Source organism: Callorhinus ursinus, unplaced genomic scaffold, assembly GCF_003265705.2.
Source record: "Callorhinus ursinus isolate GAN/ISIS: 27379988/994484 unplaced genomic scaffold, GSC_fseal_2.0 scaffold2, whole genome shotgun sequence".
Classification (NCBI taxonomy): domain Eukaryota; kingdom Metazoa; phylum Chordata; class Mammalia; order Carnivora; family Otariidae; genus Callorhinus; species Callorhinus ursinus.
The window spans coordinates 28533737-28545787 of NW_027397064.1; the positions used below are offsets into that span (position 1 = coordinate 28533737).

At 45.6% G+C, this 12051-nt stretch overlaps 1 protein-coding gene across 6 annotated transcripts in view; it reads right to left on the bottom strand.

The window, feature by feature from the left end:
- Positions 1-3020: 3020 nt before the first annotated feature.
- PARD3B (par-3 family cell polarity regulator beta) overlaps positions 3021-12051 on the bottom strand; it is a 1017627-nt gene continuing 1008596 nt past the window's right edge. For 4 of the 6 annotated variants that reach the window (XM_073879629.1, XM_025892834.2, XM_073879657.1 and 1 more), the window contains one exon: positions 3021-7708. In XM_073879629.1, the coding sequence (XP_073735730.1) occupies positions 7351-7708 (358 nt within the window). In that variant the 3' untranslated portion in view covers positions 3021-7350. The remainder of the gene's footprint in view (positions 7709-12051) is intronic. The other 2 variants (XM_073879634.1, XM_073879636.1) reach the window with 1 other exon arrangement.

Consider the following 12051-nt stretch of genomic DNA (forward strand, 5'->3'; position numbering starts at 1 on the left):
TGCAGAATTCTTTGAAGGGCTAGAGAAGTCAGCTCTAGGCAGGCCTTCTAGGAGGACAGCTCTGAACAGCATTACAGAACTGGCTCACTGAGGAAGCTGCGAACTTTTCGAAGGTCGGAGGACGCCCCGACCGCTGGCACAGAATCACATTGCCCCAGCTGGGATCAATGCTCACACGATGGGTGGCCCTCACACAGGCTCTCGACCCCCAGGAAGCAAGGCGCCAGATATTCTTACAGGAAATCAAATGCCCCTGTCACCCTGATTGCCAGCAGTAGCATGCCTGGTCCCTGGTTCCATCCTCTGGAGTGTTTGGCCTGGTCGTAGGAGCTGGGCCTCACATGGAACCATGGCCGCGAGGAAAGGTGGGGAAATGCGGTCTCTAGGGCAAGTAGCCCGGCCCCGCGGTAGGTCCTGCTACAAGAGGGTGGGAGGGATGTGAGGCAGCCAGTTTCCTGTTCGTGCCTTGAAGTCTTCTTCATAAAGAGCTGCTGGATCTGGGCCTCGAGGGAATGAATGAGAACCCATAGACGAAGGGCACTTTGAGCAGCTATGTTTATTGTGTGTTGCCATGGTACAGAGCTGGGAAATGCACACGGGGCTCAAATAAATAAAAGTAATTTAGAAATAACAGTAGCACAGGATATAAAGCTGGGAGCAGCAAGACGTGAAGGGGGGGCACAGGGGACTGATTCTGGAGGGCTTGGGTCTTTTGACTTTAGGCTGTAAGTATGAGGGAGCCACAGAGAAGTTTTAAGGAGTGAGTGTGTACCTGTGTGTGTGAGCATATATGTGTGCATGAGTATCTCTGCGAATGTGGGGCAAGGATTAATTTTTCTTGACTGCCGGATATGTTATCTACAGGAGCTCTGGTAAATGTTGAACAATGGCCTCTTCAGAGGGGAAAGAAAAAGTCTCGGTTTGAGGCTATGCTGATATCTGTGTTGTAAATGCCTCCCACACGGCCCATGTCAAGCTACCAAGGTGGCTCACTTGATATGGCATTGGGGAGAGATGTGGACAGTGGGCTCTTGGGAGCTGGCTTAAACTGATTCTGGAACCCCTGTATATGTCATGTGAGTTAATTCTCAAAACAAGCCCCTAAGATGTGGAGTGGTTCCATTTCACAAATGGTGAAGTCGAGGCCTAAAGAGATCAGTATTACACAACTGATTAGCGCTTGAACCTGGTCTTAGATCCAGGTCTGCCTGTTTTCAACACCAATGTCTTTCAACAAGCCTATGCTGCCTCTGGAAGAGTAGCATATGTGGTCTGATCTCCACTTCCACTAAAGTCCTTTGGCAGAATAGAGCAGAAGCTGGTACGGTAGCATGAAAGAGTTCTAGACAGTATATAAGCAAATGGGTATGTTCGTGTTCCAATCAAATTGTATTCACCAATGCAGGTGCTGAGTCTGTATAGTATAGAGGTGGTTGGGAAGGAAGCATGGTCAGAGGTAGGAGATCAGCGAGAAGGCCAGTGAAGAGGCTGGGTGAGAAGCAAGAGACTGAGCCAAGGCAGGATGTCAGGAAGCATGGACAGATTGGGTTCAATGGCTGGCCTTCCAACGTATCAGATGGGGATGGGTGGGAGGAAGGGGCGGAGTCATAAACAGGAAGTCAAGGATCATTTCCAGATTTCTGGTTTATAGCTGTGAACATGGGGGAACTTTGGCCAGGACAGAATCGTGAGAAGCAGGTTTCTTTGGAGAAAGCTTTTGCTTTCAGTTGGAGCATGCTGAGTCCAAATGGCCTGTGGAAAGCTCAAGTGGGGACGAGCAGTGGGAAAATGGAAATGCATGTACCTGGGAGATAGCTCTGAGCTGGAGATTATGAGCAAATCTCTCCAGAGACGGTAGCTGAAATCTTGGCTGTGAATGAACTTGCCAGAGAGTCTGGGGAGGTCTGAGAACAAGCCAGTAAAGAAGCTTGGGAAACAGGGATGGTCACAAGGAGAACCCACTCAGAATCATGTTTCCATAGGCAAGGTAAGAGTGTTGCCAGCATGAGAGAGGAGGGGTCAGCGGTGGTGGATGCTGTTGATGAGATGCCCAGATTCCACTTCAAGAATGAAGGACAATTTCGGGCGCCTGGGTGGCTCAGTCAATTAAGCGTCCAACGCTTGATTTCAGCTCAGGCCATGATCTTGGGGGTCACAGGATCGAACCCCATGTTGGACTCCATGCTTAGTGGAGAGTCTGCTTGGAATTCTCTACCCCTCCTCCACCTCAAATAAATAAATCTTTTTTTTTTTTTAAGATTTTATTTATTTATTTGACAGAGAGACAGATAGCGAGAGCAGGAACACAAGCAGGGGGAGTGGGAGAGGGAGAAGCAGGCTTCCCATGGAGCAGGGAGCCCGATGCGGGGCTCGACCCCAGGACCCTGGGATCACGACCTGAGCTGAAGGCAGACGCCTAATGACTGAGCCACCCAGGCACCCCACAAATAAATAAATCTTACAAAAAGAAAGAAAAAGAAAAAAAAAAAAGAAAGAACAATATTCCCATCCTCTGTGAATACCTCTCAAAGATCGTCCCCGGCTGTCAGGCCCCTTTGGGGATTGCCTCACCTGAAGAGAACTGTCTGGTTCTGGGTCCCACCTCCTTCCCAGGAGTAGCCGATACCCACTGACCGACACAGTGGTATAAAGGCCCAGCTTCCTTGTTCCAAGTTGGGACAAGTCTGAAGGGCCACTGTAGCTCCAGGGTTCCCTGTGGAATTGGCTGAGGCCTAAGGTGGGAGCACATCACTGCTCAGCTTCTCCCTCTGCCCAGCCCTGCTTTCTTGCTCTGCCTTCTGTGGGTACTGAGCCCAAGTGCACTCTCAAACAAACAGCCTGCTTTCTCATCTCCATCTTACACGTGTCTTTTGGGAGCCCGGCATGTGACAGATGTTTTCTCCTCATGTCCTCTGCCCCTATGACGTTGCTGTTCAAGGGTGATCAGGACCAGACCAATCTATTCATTCATCACATCCTAAAACAAACATGTGGGGAGTGAAAACCAACACTCTGGTGTCTTACTGACTGAATAAAGCTTTATTTCAATGCAAAATAAAATGAGAAAAATTTATATATTCATATATAACAACATCCAAAATGTTTTCTGTGGTACAAATGGGATCATCCTAAAAAGTCTGTAAAGAATTCATTCTCCGCCCCCATATGCCAAAATATGATTTCACATAATTTATCTTCAGGACTTATGAACAGACTTGGTGTCATAAAAGCACAGGAAAACACTAGAAAAAGTGATTGTATAAACAGTGGGGGTTTGTTTTTATGTTCCAGTAGTAAACAGCACGGCAGTCCGCATCGAGGGAAGAGAACGCTCTCCCAGAGCTGAGTCAGCAGACAGTCTTTGGGGTTAGTTCACTCGGCACTCCAGGCTGGGGAGTGAAGCCCATCTTTAAAAGTCAGGCGCTGTGTGATTCTATTACTATTTAAGGACATGAGGGAGAAAAGAGTTTCCCTTAGAAGTAGTAGCTGCATATGAGATTCTAGGCTTATTTTAGATATCTACCTTTTATTCTCCTTTTTTTTTTTTTTCAGAGAGGTGACTTTGTAGGGATACCTTATGGAGACTCCTCTTTCTGGTCTCATTGTGGCATCATTTCCCACTAAGTCGGTGCGAACTGGCAGTGCAGAGAAATACTCCTGTGGCTGTTTCTGGATTCGACTCCCTCCCACATAATTGCACGAAACCTGGACTTTTTGTTGCTCCTGGACTCAGAAAGCAGTAGGGTGTCTACCTAATTTAGCACCAATTTGAAGGCGGTTCATTGCAGATTTCAGAATTTAATGCCTATGGGAATTTTATAGACACACATCCAAACTCTGAAGACCTCTCTATCCCCCCAAAAGGCTAAGATGTTTCTCCAAAGAAAGCAAATGCTGGGGTTATAGGTTAGGGGAACAAATGCTCTTTAAAGGCTGGATCCTCATGCATATAGACTCTATGCATGTTGTCGGGTACCTTTCCTTCTGAAGATAGTTCAACGAGTTCACGAATCTTGAAAGGGAATAATGAATCATGTTTTAATTTTATTTAGTTGGTGGCACAAATAAAGCTACAATGAAGTTGCACACCTCCTTTATAGGGCAGCAGGCAGTTTGCTCCATGGGGTGACAGTGGGTCTGTGGGTCTCATCACACGATCAATTATAAGATCTTTGCTCTATGCTGTCCTGTGGGGTCAATGCATGTTGACCTACAAATCTAAGAATAACGAGCTTTGCGGTAATTTTATTTTCCAATTTTTGTTTGTTACTCAATTATGATTTAAGAAGATGTTCCTGTCTTTGGGATTGCCTTTCGTCCATTGATTAATATTGTGGGGAAACAATTTTCTACCAAGAGTGATATTGCCATAGTCCAATGGCTCATGGGGTTAACGAGATGCAGTGTTTCCCTCCCTGGCAGAGGACTGGATTCTCCTGCAGCTCAAAGTTTTCAGTGGTCTGCTCCCTTTCCTATTTCTCCTCCTGCAGAAAGGGATAAAACAGAACTCCAACAAGTATCTAGTGACTCGAGGCCAAAACATCATTTCAAGGCCCCAATGACCCAGCGGTCAGATCAGGAGCCAGGTGGGTATATGTTGGTGGGTTTGCTGCTCACTGTGTCACTCTGTTCCGGGGGTTATTATATTCTGAGCGACAAGCAGACACCTGATTGAGTCTTTCCAAGACCATAAATCAACCAGGAACTACTTCCTGCTACTGGGCACCTGCTGATTACAGCCTGGTCTTCTAAATACTCTAAACAACCTGTTCTCCTAGAGACTGGGAAGAGTTCTGCAACTTCTGGGTGGTGACAGTGGAGGGCTGGGACACAGGAATTTATAAAGCTTATATTCGAACTGCTCTTCATTGTGGCTTGGCTTGACAGAGCCTCTGTCACCCACAAGGTAGCTTCCTTTGGGCAGGGTCAAATTGGGCATGTGTTATACTTCAGGCAAGAAAAGAAAACTGCTATCATCTATTTTTCGTCCACTTTAACAGTACCTTCGCATCCCTGGCTGCCCCCTCAGGATTCACAAGTGTTTTATTGACTTTGTGTACAACACGAACCCATGTTTTGAGCAGCTTGCCCTGAGCTCGGAAGCTGGAGGTATTGTACTCCCAAGGTGGCAACGTGGTGAAAACATGGGCATTCTTCCTACAAGAGCCCCTGCTCTGACATGCACAGAATATCTCACCTTCTCGCACTGCCTCTGGCTGACCCTCATGTGGTCTTGGCCTCAATCCAAAAGGAGACTTCTGGATCGGCTACGTCCAATAGCCTAGAGAAATTTGGTTCAACTATGCAACAGACCGAAGAGCTGATTTTTAATGCTCCCCAACACTTTGCATTTCCCTCACTTCACCATTTTCTTCCAGAAAGTTTATTCAGTCTGAGGGGAAAGTGTCATTCAGGATGTTGGCAGAGAAGCCCCGTAGCTCACCTGCATTCACCTCTGGGTGAGCAGGGTGCAAGACCGTCAACCTCCTTGCACAAACTGCCAAACAGTGTAAGGTGCTGGCTCAAGAGAGATGGCAGATGGCCAAAACCAACTTGACAGTCTATTTTTAAGAGGGCCATAAGTAAATTGTAGTTTAGAAAGTGATACCTCTTAAAGTCCAGTAAATAACAAGTATTTATGTCTAAAACCAGCAGCTGCTTCATTCCTGGTAACGCAACTCTATTTGAAATAAAAAAAAAAATAAAAGACTAAGCTGGGCTGGATACCCTGTATATTCCATAATATTATAATTTATTAAACCCTGTCAGTCAGAGGTATTCTAATCTCAGCCAAGATATATCTACATTGAACTCAAGACTTTTATTTATTTATTACCCCTCCTCCCCCCGGAGGGAATGGAGAAGGAGCAGTAAAGGCTTAAAGTCTCTTAAGCACCACTGAACAATTCAAGCTTGCTGTTTTGCTGGTCCTCAGTCTTTTGTTGTGTTCTCATTTGGGGCAGGTTGGACGTTTTAGAAGTCCTGCTAGAATAAGTAGGAAATTACTGCAAAGCTCAAAGGAGACGTGACGGGTTTTGGAGGGTGGGGTGTCAGCTTTTCAAAGCCCTAAGATCTTCTATTCCAATTGGAGATGCTGACCTCGGTGTTGCCCTGATTTTTGTTACTGAAATACAGCAGGTAGATTAATGATCTGGTTTTATGCCTCTTTTCCTTTTCCTTCTGATTCCTCCCCCCCCCCCCCCCTTTTATTGCCTTCCCCGTCAAACTTTTCAGAAAGCATTTTTACCTTACATTCTCCATGCCGGTAATCACATGCCTTCACACACACTTGCACACGCAAGCACAAACACACACACGTCAGTCACTGCTACCTCCCGCTTCCTGGTTATCAACCCCAAAGGCCACAGTCAGCCCCTCCCTGTCCCCAGTGCAGATGGCACTGTTTGGCACTGACTGTGCAGTGAACTGGCATCTCCGGAGCATTGCTTCCTGTGTGACCTAAGCAGTGGGCCCTCTCTCTCCCAACTACGTTTTAGTCCTCAAGTGGGATCCTGAAAGTAGAGGCCCCGGTTATGATAATTACAGGCAGGAGACCTGGGGATGATTCTGAAACTGGATATCTCTGTGCTGTCGTGCCTGGGATTTGTGGGGAAGGAAGGTGAGGACCACGGGATTTGGGGCCCTCTTAACCTGGTCCTCAGAATATATTCCTTCTGGAAGCCCTGACTGGCTTTGCACATTCTCCCAGGACACTAATACTGCTTTCGTACCTTATTTTTTTATATATATAAAAAGCAAGGAAATATAAAATACTTATACCAAATGAGTGGTACCGGGAGCCTGAGAAATTCTGCAAATAGGGAAATGCAGCCTTCTTCCTCTGGGTATAAACATTTCAAGGAGATCACGAGTCATGTTTGCTGTTGTTTTGTTTCCTCAGTGAAAAAAACTACTCATTTAAGATGCCCGTATTTGCAGCCACTCTTCAGACTTAACAGCTTTCGTAAGGGGGCCGAGGCTGAGCCTCTGAGATGGCCTCCGCACTGCCGATTCGATGAGGCTCGTGTGCACCAGGGAGGCCCCAGGTGCCGTGTCTCCATTGTTGTTTGCCCGTCCACTCTCCCTGGACTGAACTATTCCAAACGTACTTCAAATCTCCGGCAGTACTGCCTTCATGACCGTGTCCTCTCTCTTCCTTGCGACCCCCCCTGCCCGCCTGTCCCCTCCTTTTCCCTTCTGGTCAGCAGTCCAGTGTTGCAACCTCGGTGAGAAAAACCCATCTATACCATGGAGAATTCTGAACAGGAGGAAGGCCTGAAAATCTAGGAAGGGCAAAGGTGATGTCACCCGTCTCCCTTTCTGGGCTGGGCTGAGCTTGGTGGTATTCAGCTACACGGCGGCAGTCATGGGGTTCTTCTGCCTGGGATCCTGGGGTCGGTAGGGGTACTGGTCTGGGCTGCCCCCGTGGGGCCCTGGTCTACCCATTTCCTGATAGGCTGGCACTCTGTGGTGCTGAGGAGGGGAAGGTGGGACATCTTGTCGGAAGGGTCCTTTATGCTGGGGGGCTGGCGGAGGAGGGTAATACTGAGGATACCGGAGGTCTGCAACCCTCAGATCCGGCGGGCGGGGGTAGCTCCCCTTGGGAGGATGCACGGGATGAGCCCCTGGGTAATATGGGAGCTCCCTTTCCTTGTAGAGCGCTCGAGGTGTTGCCGTCAGATAGTCTATAGGATCAGCGGGTCCTCCCCTGGAAAGAGAAGAACAGACACATATCAGTAGCTACTAAGCTGGCTGCCCAGCTGAAGACCCCACCCCTCAGCCTCCCGTGTAGTTTGGTGTGGTCAAAGACTAGGTCTGGCCCGTGGGGTGTGAATAGAAACGATGTGCACCCTTGAAAAGAGGAGGGTGATTTTTCTTCTTCCCCTCTCCTTCCTGTTGGCCATCGGAGTAGCCATTTTAAACCGCACAGAGGAAGCCACATGCTGAGGAAGGTCGAACAACAAGAGCGCAAGGGCCCAAGTCCTTGATACCACGGAGCCACCTGTCAGCCAGGACTGCTTATACTCAGATTGGTGCAGGAGAGAGAAATCTACTTCTACCTAGTTTATACCACCGTGCGTTGGCCTTCAGTATAGTGGCTAAACTGGTTTTCTAAGGAAGGCAGACTTGGGCTTTCCTAAAGCTGGGATGATTTGACCCCTCCTCTACTCTTCCCTCCGAGGACGGAAGCCTGTCATAGACATGGTGGTAGAAGTGTACAGGTTATTCAGAGTTATAAAGGTCCCGTGGACTGTCCTCACTTCTCTGCTCGGTCCGTGGGGTGCTGTTGACATGGGCCACGGTCTTGGTCTAACTCTGGTTAGCTTCTGTCACATTCCCCAGGTGCCCTCCCCTCTCTACAGTTCCTAGAAAAAGTCGTAACCCAGAGCTGGGAATTATCCACCTAGGACTTGATCTAAAGCAATTCTATCAGCAAGCCAAGAAGCACCACCAGGCCAGGAGCAGAGAGGGAAGAGCCGAGCCAGCTGGAAGCTGCACTGTGTAATGAGTAGGCACGCAGAATGGCCCAGGGCAAGAAGAAACACTCACAGAAAGTGACCCTGTCTGGATCTCTCTACTAAGACAACAAGCATCCTCTGATCTGTTTGCTATAACAGAAGCAATACGTCTTTAAACAACGTACAGATGACTGCATCTTATCTAGCCTGGGGTTAAACAGATGAGTTCTGTTTGCAGCTCTTAAAATCCCATAAACCTTCTGTGTGCATATTTGCCGGATCCTTCCCATTTTCTACTACTCTCCCTTTTATAAATTTTTTAAAGGAAAAAAAAAAGCAACAATAATAATTAATGAAAAGCTCTTCAATGCCAGAGTACAAATTGGGAGAACACTTGAAAGAAATGACAGAGCTGTAAGAATACAGTGTCTGCGGTTAATCAAGCACTGTCAATGAGGGTCAGAATCACCCTGTAATCTGCAGAGTTTGATGTTAAAACAGCTCTGTAAGTTCCCCAAATCAATGAAGGTTTGACAGGCTCCAAGCTCCGGTGCATGTGGAAAGTAGCATGTGAACACATTCATAATGATGAACAATAGCACTCTCTCCTTTTTGATGTCTTAATTTGGCTATGTATAATAATGAAAGATCCTTGAGCTTGGGGTAATTTAGTTAGAGTTTTCAGATAAAAAAATTAAATTGTTTGTGTACAAGTTATTATAGCATCAACTGCTATTATTCAGTGCAGTTTGCTTTGGTCTATTTTAAATTGCCCATGACAAATACAGCACAAATGCATAATCTGTCACTCCAGCCCTGGGCAATAAAGGATCAGGGTTACATCTTCCCTTTCCTTTAGAATTTTATTTTTGACTTAGAAAACTTCCAGCATTCATTATATCTTTTGTCGTAAAATATTTTAAGCCCCCCGCCTCATTTCTATTTCCTTTCGGTTCATGTTAGAGATTTCCGAAACACTTAAAAAAATATCCTAAACCTGTGCTTTCTCTCGAAACCTACTGAAGCTATTTCTCTGCATGAAGTGAAACATGTGGTTTTTCTGCACTCATTTTAAGCCCTTGGGATAAATCACTGACATTTGCAACACACAAACATTATCTGCCTTAAAATGAACATACAACCAATGCTCCCTCCGGACCCTCTTAGCAGGATTGTTTCCTGTTTAAAATGGAAAGAGAGAAAGGAGGAATTCCAGGCCTTGGACTTTTAGGGTCCTGTGCTCTCCACGGAGATTTCTCTCCTTTAAAACAGAACATTATAAAAGACAGGCACACCTTGTTTTTTTATTTTTATTTTTTTTATTTTTGAAGAGACAACCCAGATCAAGTGGTGACGGGGCAGAATCCACCCTGAATGTTGCTGTGACAGCACAGGGGTGGGCAGGGGGGCAGTTGTTATCTCTTCTCCCACACCTCACCCCTGTGACTCATCCATGTCTCCCAGCAAGGGGTAGGCAGGCTTCTTCCCCTGGGCAGATGGGGAAGAACTCTTGAGAGTTCTGTGGACCCATATCCCTTCCTCTGACGGGAGGTTTTATGGCTGGGAGTTTGCTTACATGTGGCAGAAACCAAGTGAGGTAGCTGTTCTTTGTCAAGAAATGAAATCATGGAAACTGTCTTTTCCCGGAGAACTCATCAAAACAGTTATTGTTTTTAATTTTTCATAGTGAAGAAAAACAATGAACTGGCCTATAAAAACACTGTTTAAGGTTCAAAGAGTGCTAGAAGAATTTTCCTTCTTTGATGGGGGGGCCGCTATGGTTGTTTATAATAACTTTTTCCTCAAAACTGAGCATTTCCTATAGACTTCTGCCAGAGCAACTTCTAAGGGCTGGTGAATATTGTGTGCGTGTGTGCGCACAGACACCGTGACAGAGACACACAGACACACACACACAAAAGAATGATTTTTAAACAGGAAAAAAATAAAGCCTTCCTCATTAACTTGTTAGGATATAGAAAGAATAAGGAGCTGAAATTTTAGCTTTGTTGATCTTGAGTTTCCCTTTTGTATATTTGGGTGAAGTTTAGTGTTTGTAGGAAAGCACAAAAACCAGTCCATTCTGAGGCCTAAGAAATGCTTATCATGGCGACCGGTGTTGCACGTTACCGGCCAACCCTGAGAAATCCAGGGGCAGCTTCCTCCAGAGACTATGATGAAAACAAGGACCCAGACAGCAAATGTATCGACACTTCCAGACCCCTCATTTTGCAGGTGACCTCGTGAGTTTTATTTGTATGTATTACTAATTTTCTTAAAAATACTTTCAATTGAAACATCTCACTCAGGAACCATATTTACCTACAGAAGAAGGAACGAGTCTGTATTTGCTTTCTTTATATACCTCTTTGAGGAGGTGATCATGAAAATATCTTTACTTTTAAAATTTTGTGTTTTTTTCCACATTTTTTACGGTTTACTCTTTTTCCTATTTTATTCTTGATTAGGCTCATTTCTGGAGGCCAAAAGGCTTCAGCTTTTCCTTGGAAAACTCATAGGAACTCTCTCAGTTATGTGGCTTCCAACCACATAGGTGCAGATGCATGCAATAATGATTGCTAACCTTTAAGCTTAAACATGACAAGGTTGTATGGTGTTGATATGTGAAGAAACAATAACAATCACTTTCTTTACATGAGATTCTCTTCTTTTTGCCAGCTCAGTATGTCACTATTTTTCACTGAGCAAAACAGGGGCTGAAAATCAGAGGCTAAGCAGGTCAGATAGCCAGCCCCCAGGTACCAACAGTCTTCACTCTATGGAAGGATGGAAGGCAAGCTTCTACATTTGCTAAGGCAATCCTGTGTAGGGAAAGGGCTCAGTATTGGAAAGACTGAGTCACTGGCAAAACCTTTTAGCTGGGAATGAGGTGGCTATACTTACTGGAATAGAAGACAGGCCATGAGCAATTGTGAATCCTCCGATCTGCCCCTGCTCTCCCCGCCACCTCCCTCCTCGATTACAAAAGAAAAATCTCTTTTTTTCTGCATTCACCACAGTAGGTCATTCTCACCTCACGTGGGTGAAAGACTAGTTACATACTGAACTAGAGCACAAACATCTTGAAGGAACTGAGTCTTATATATCTAGTGATCTCCCTGAGCTTAGCACATGGATTTGCACATCCTAGGTACTCCATAAACGTGTGTTGAATTTGTTAAAGAGGGTTAAAGGAAAGAGAAAACCCACAAACATGCACAATAACCACAGACGTTCAGAAGCGTGGAAGGGGTAGAAGTAGGTCAGTGAGTAAAAAAATAAAAGGAGGTAGCCAACTCTCACTGAGAGCCAGAGATTGGCAAAGGTCGGGGTAAGACTGGTTTCTAGTTCTTCCTCCCTGTTTAATTGAGAAATAATTGACATACCTCACTTTGTAAGTTTAAGGTGTACAGCACGATGGTTTGATTTACAGCTATTGTGAAATGATTACCGCAGTAGTTTCAGCTAACATCCATCTTCTCATATAGACATGGCGAGAAGAAAAGAAAGAAGAATAAAGGGAAGAAAATTCTCCTTGTGATAAGAACTCTTAAGATTTACAATCTTAATAAGCTACCTTATATCATATGGC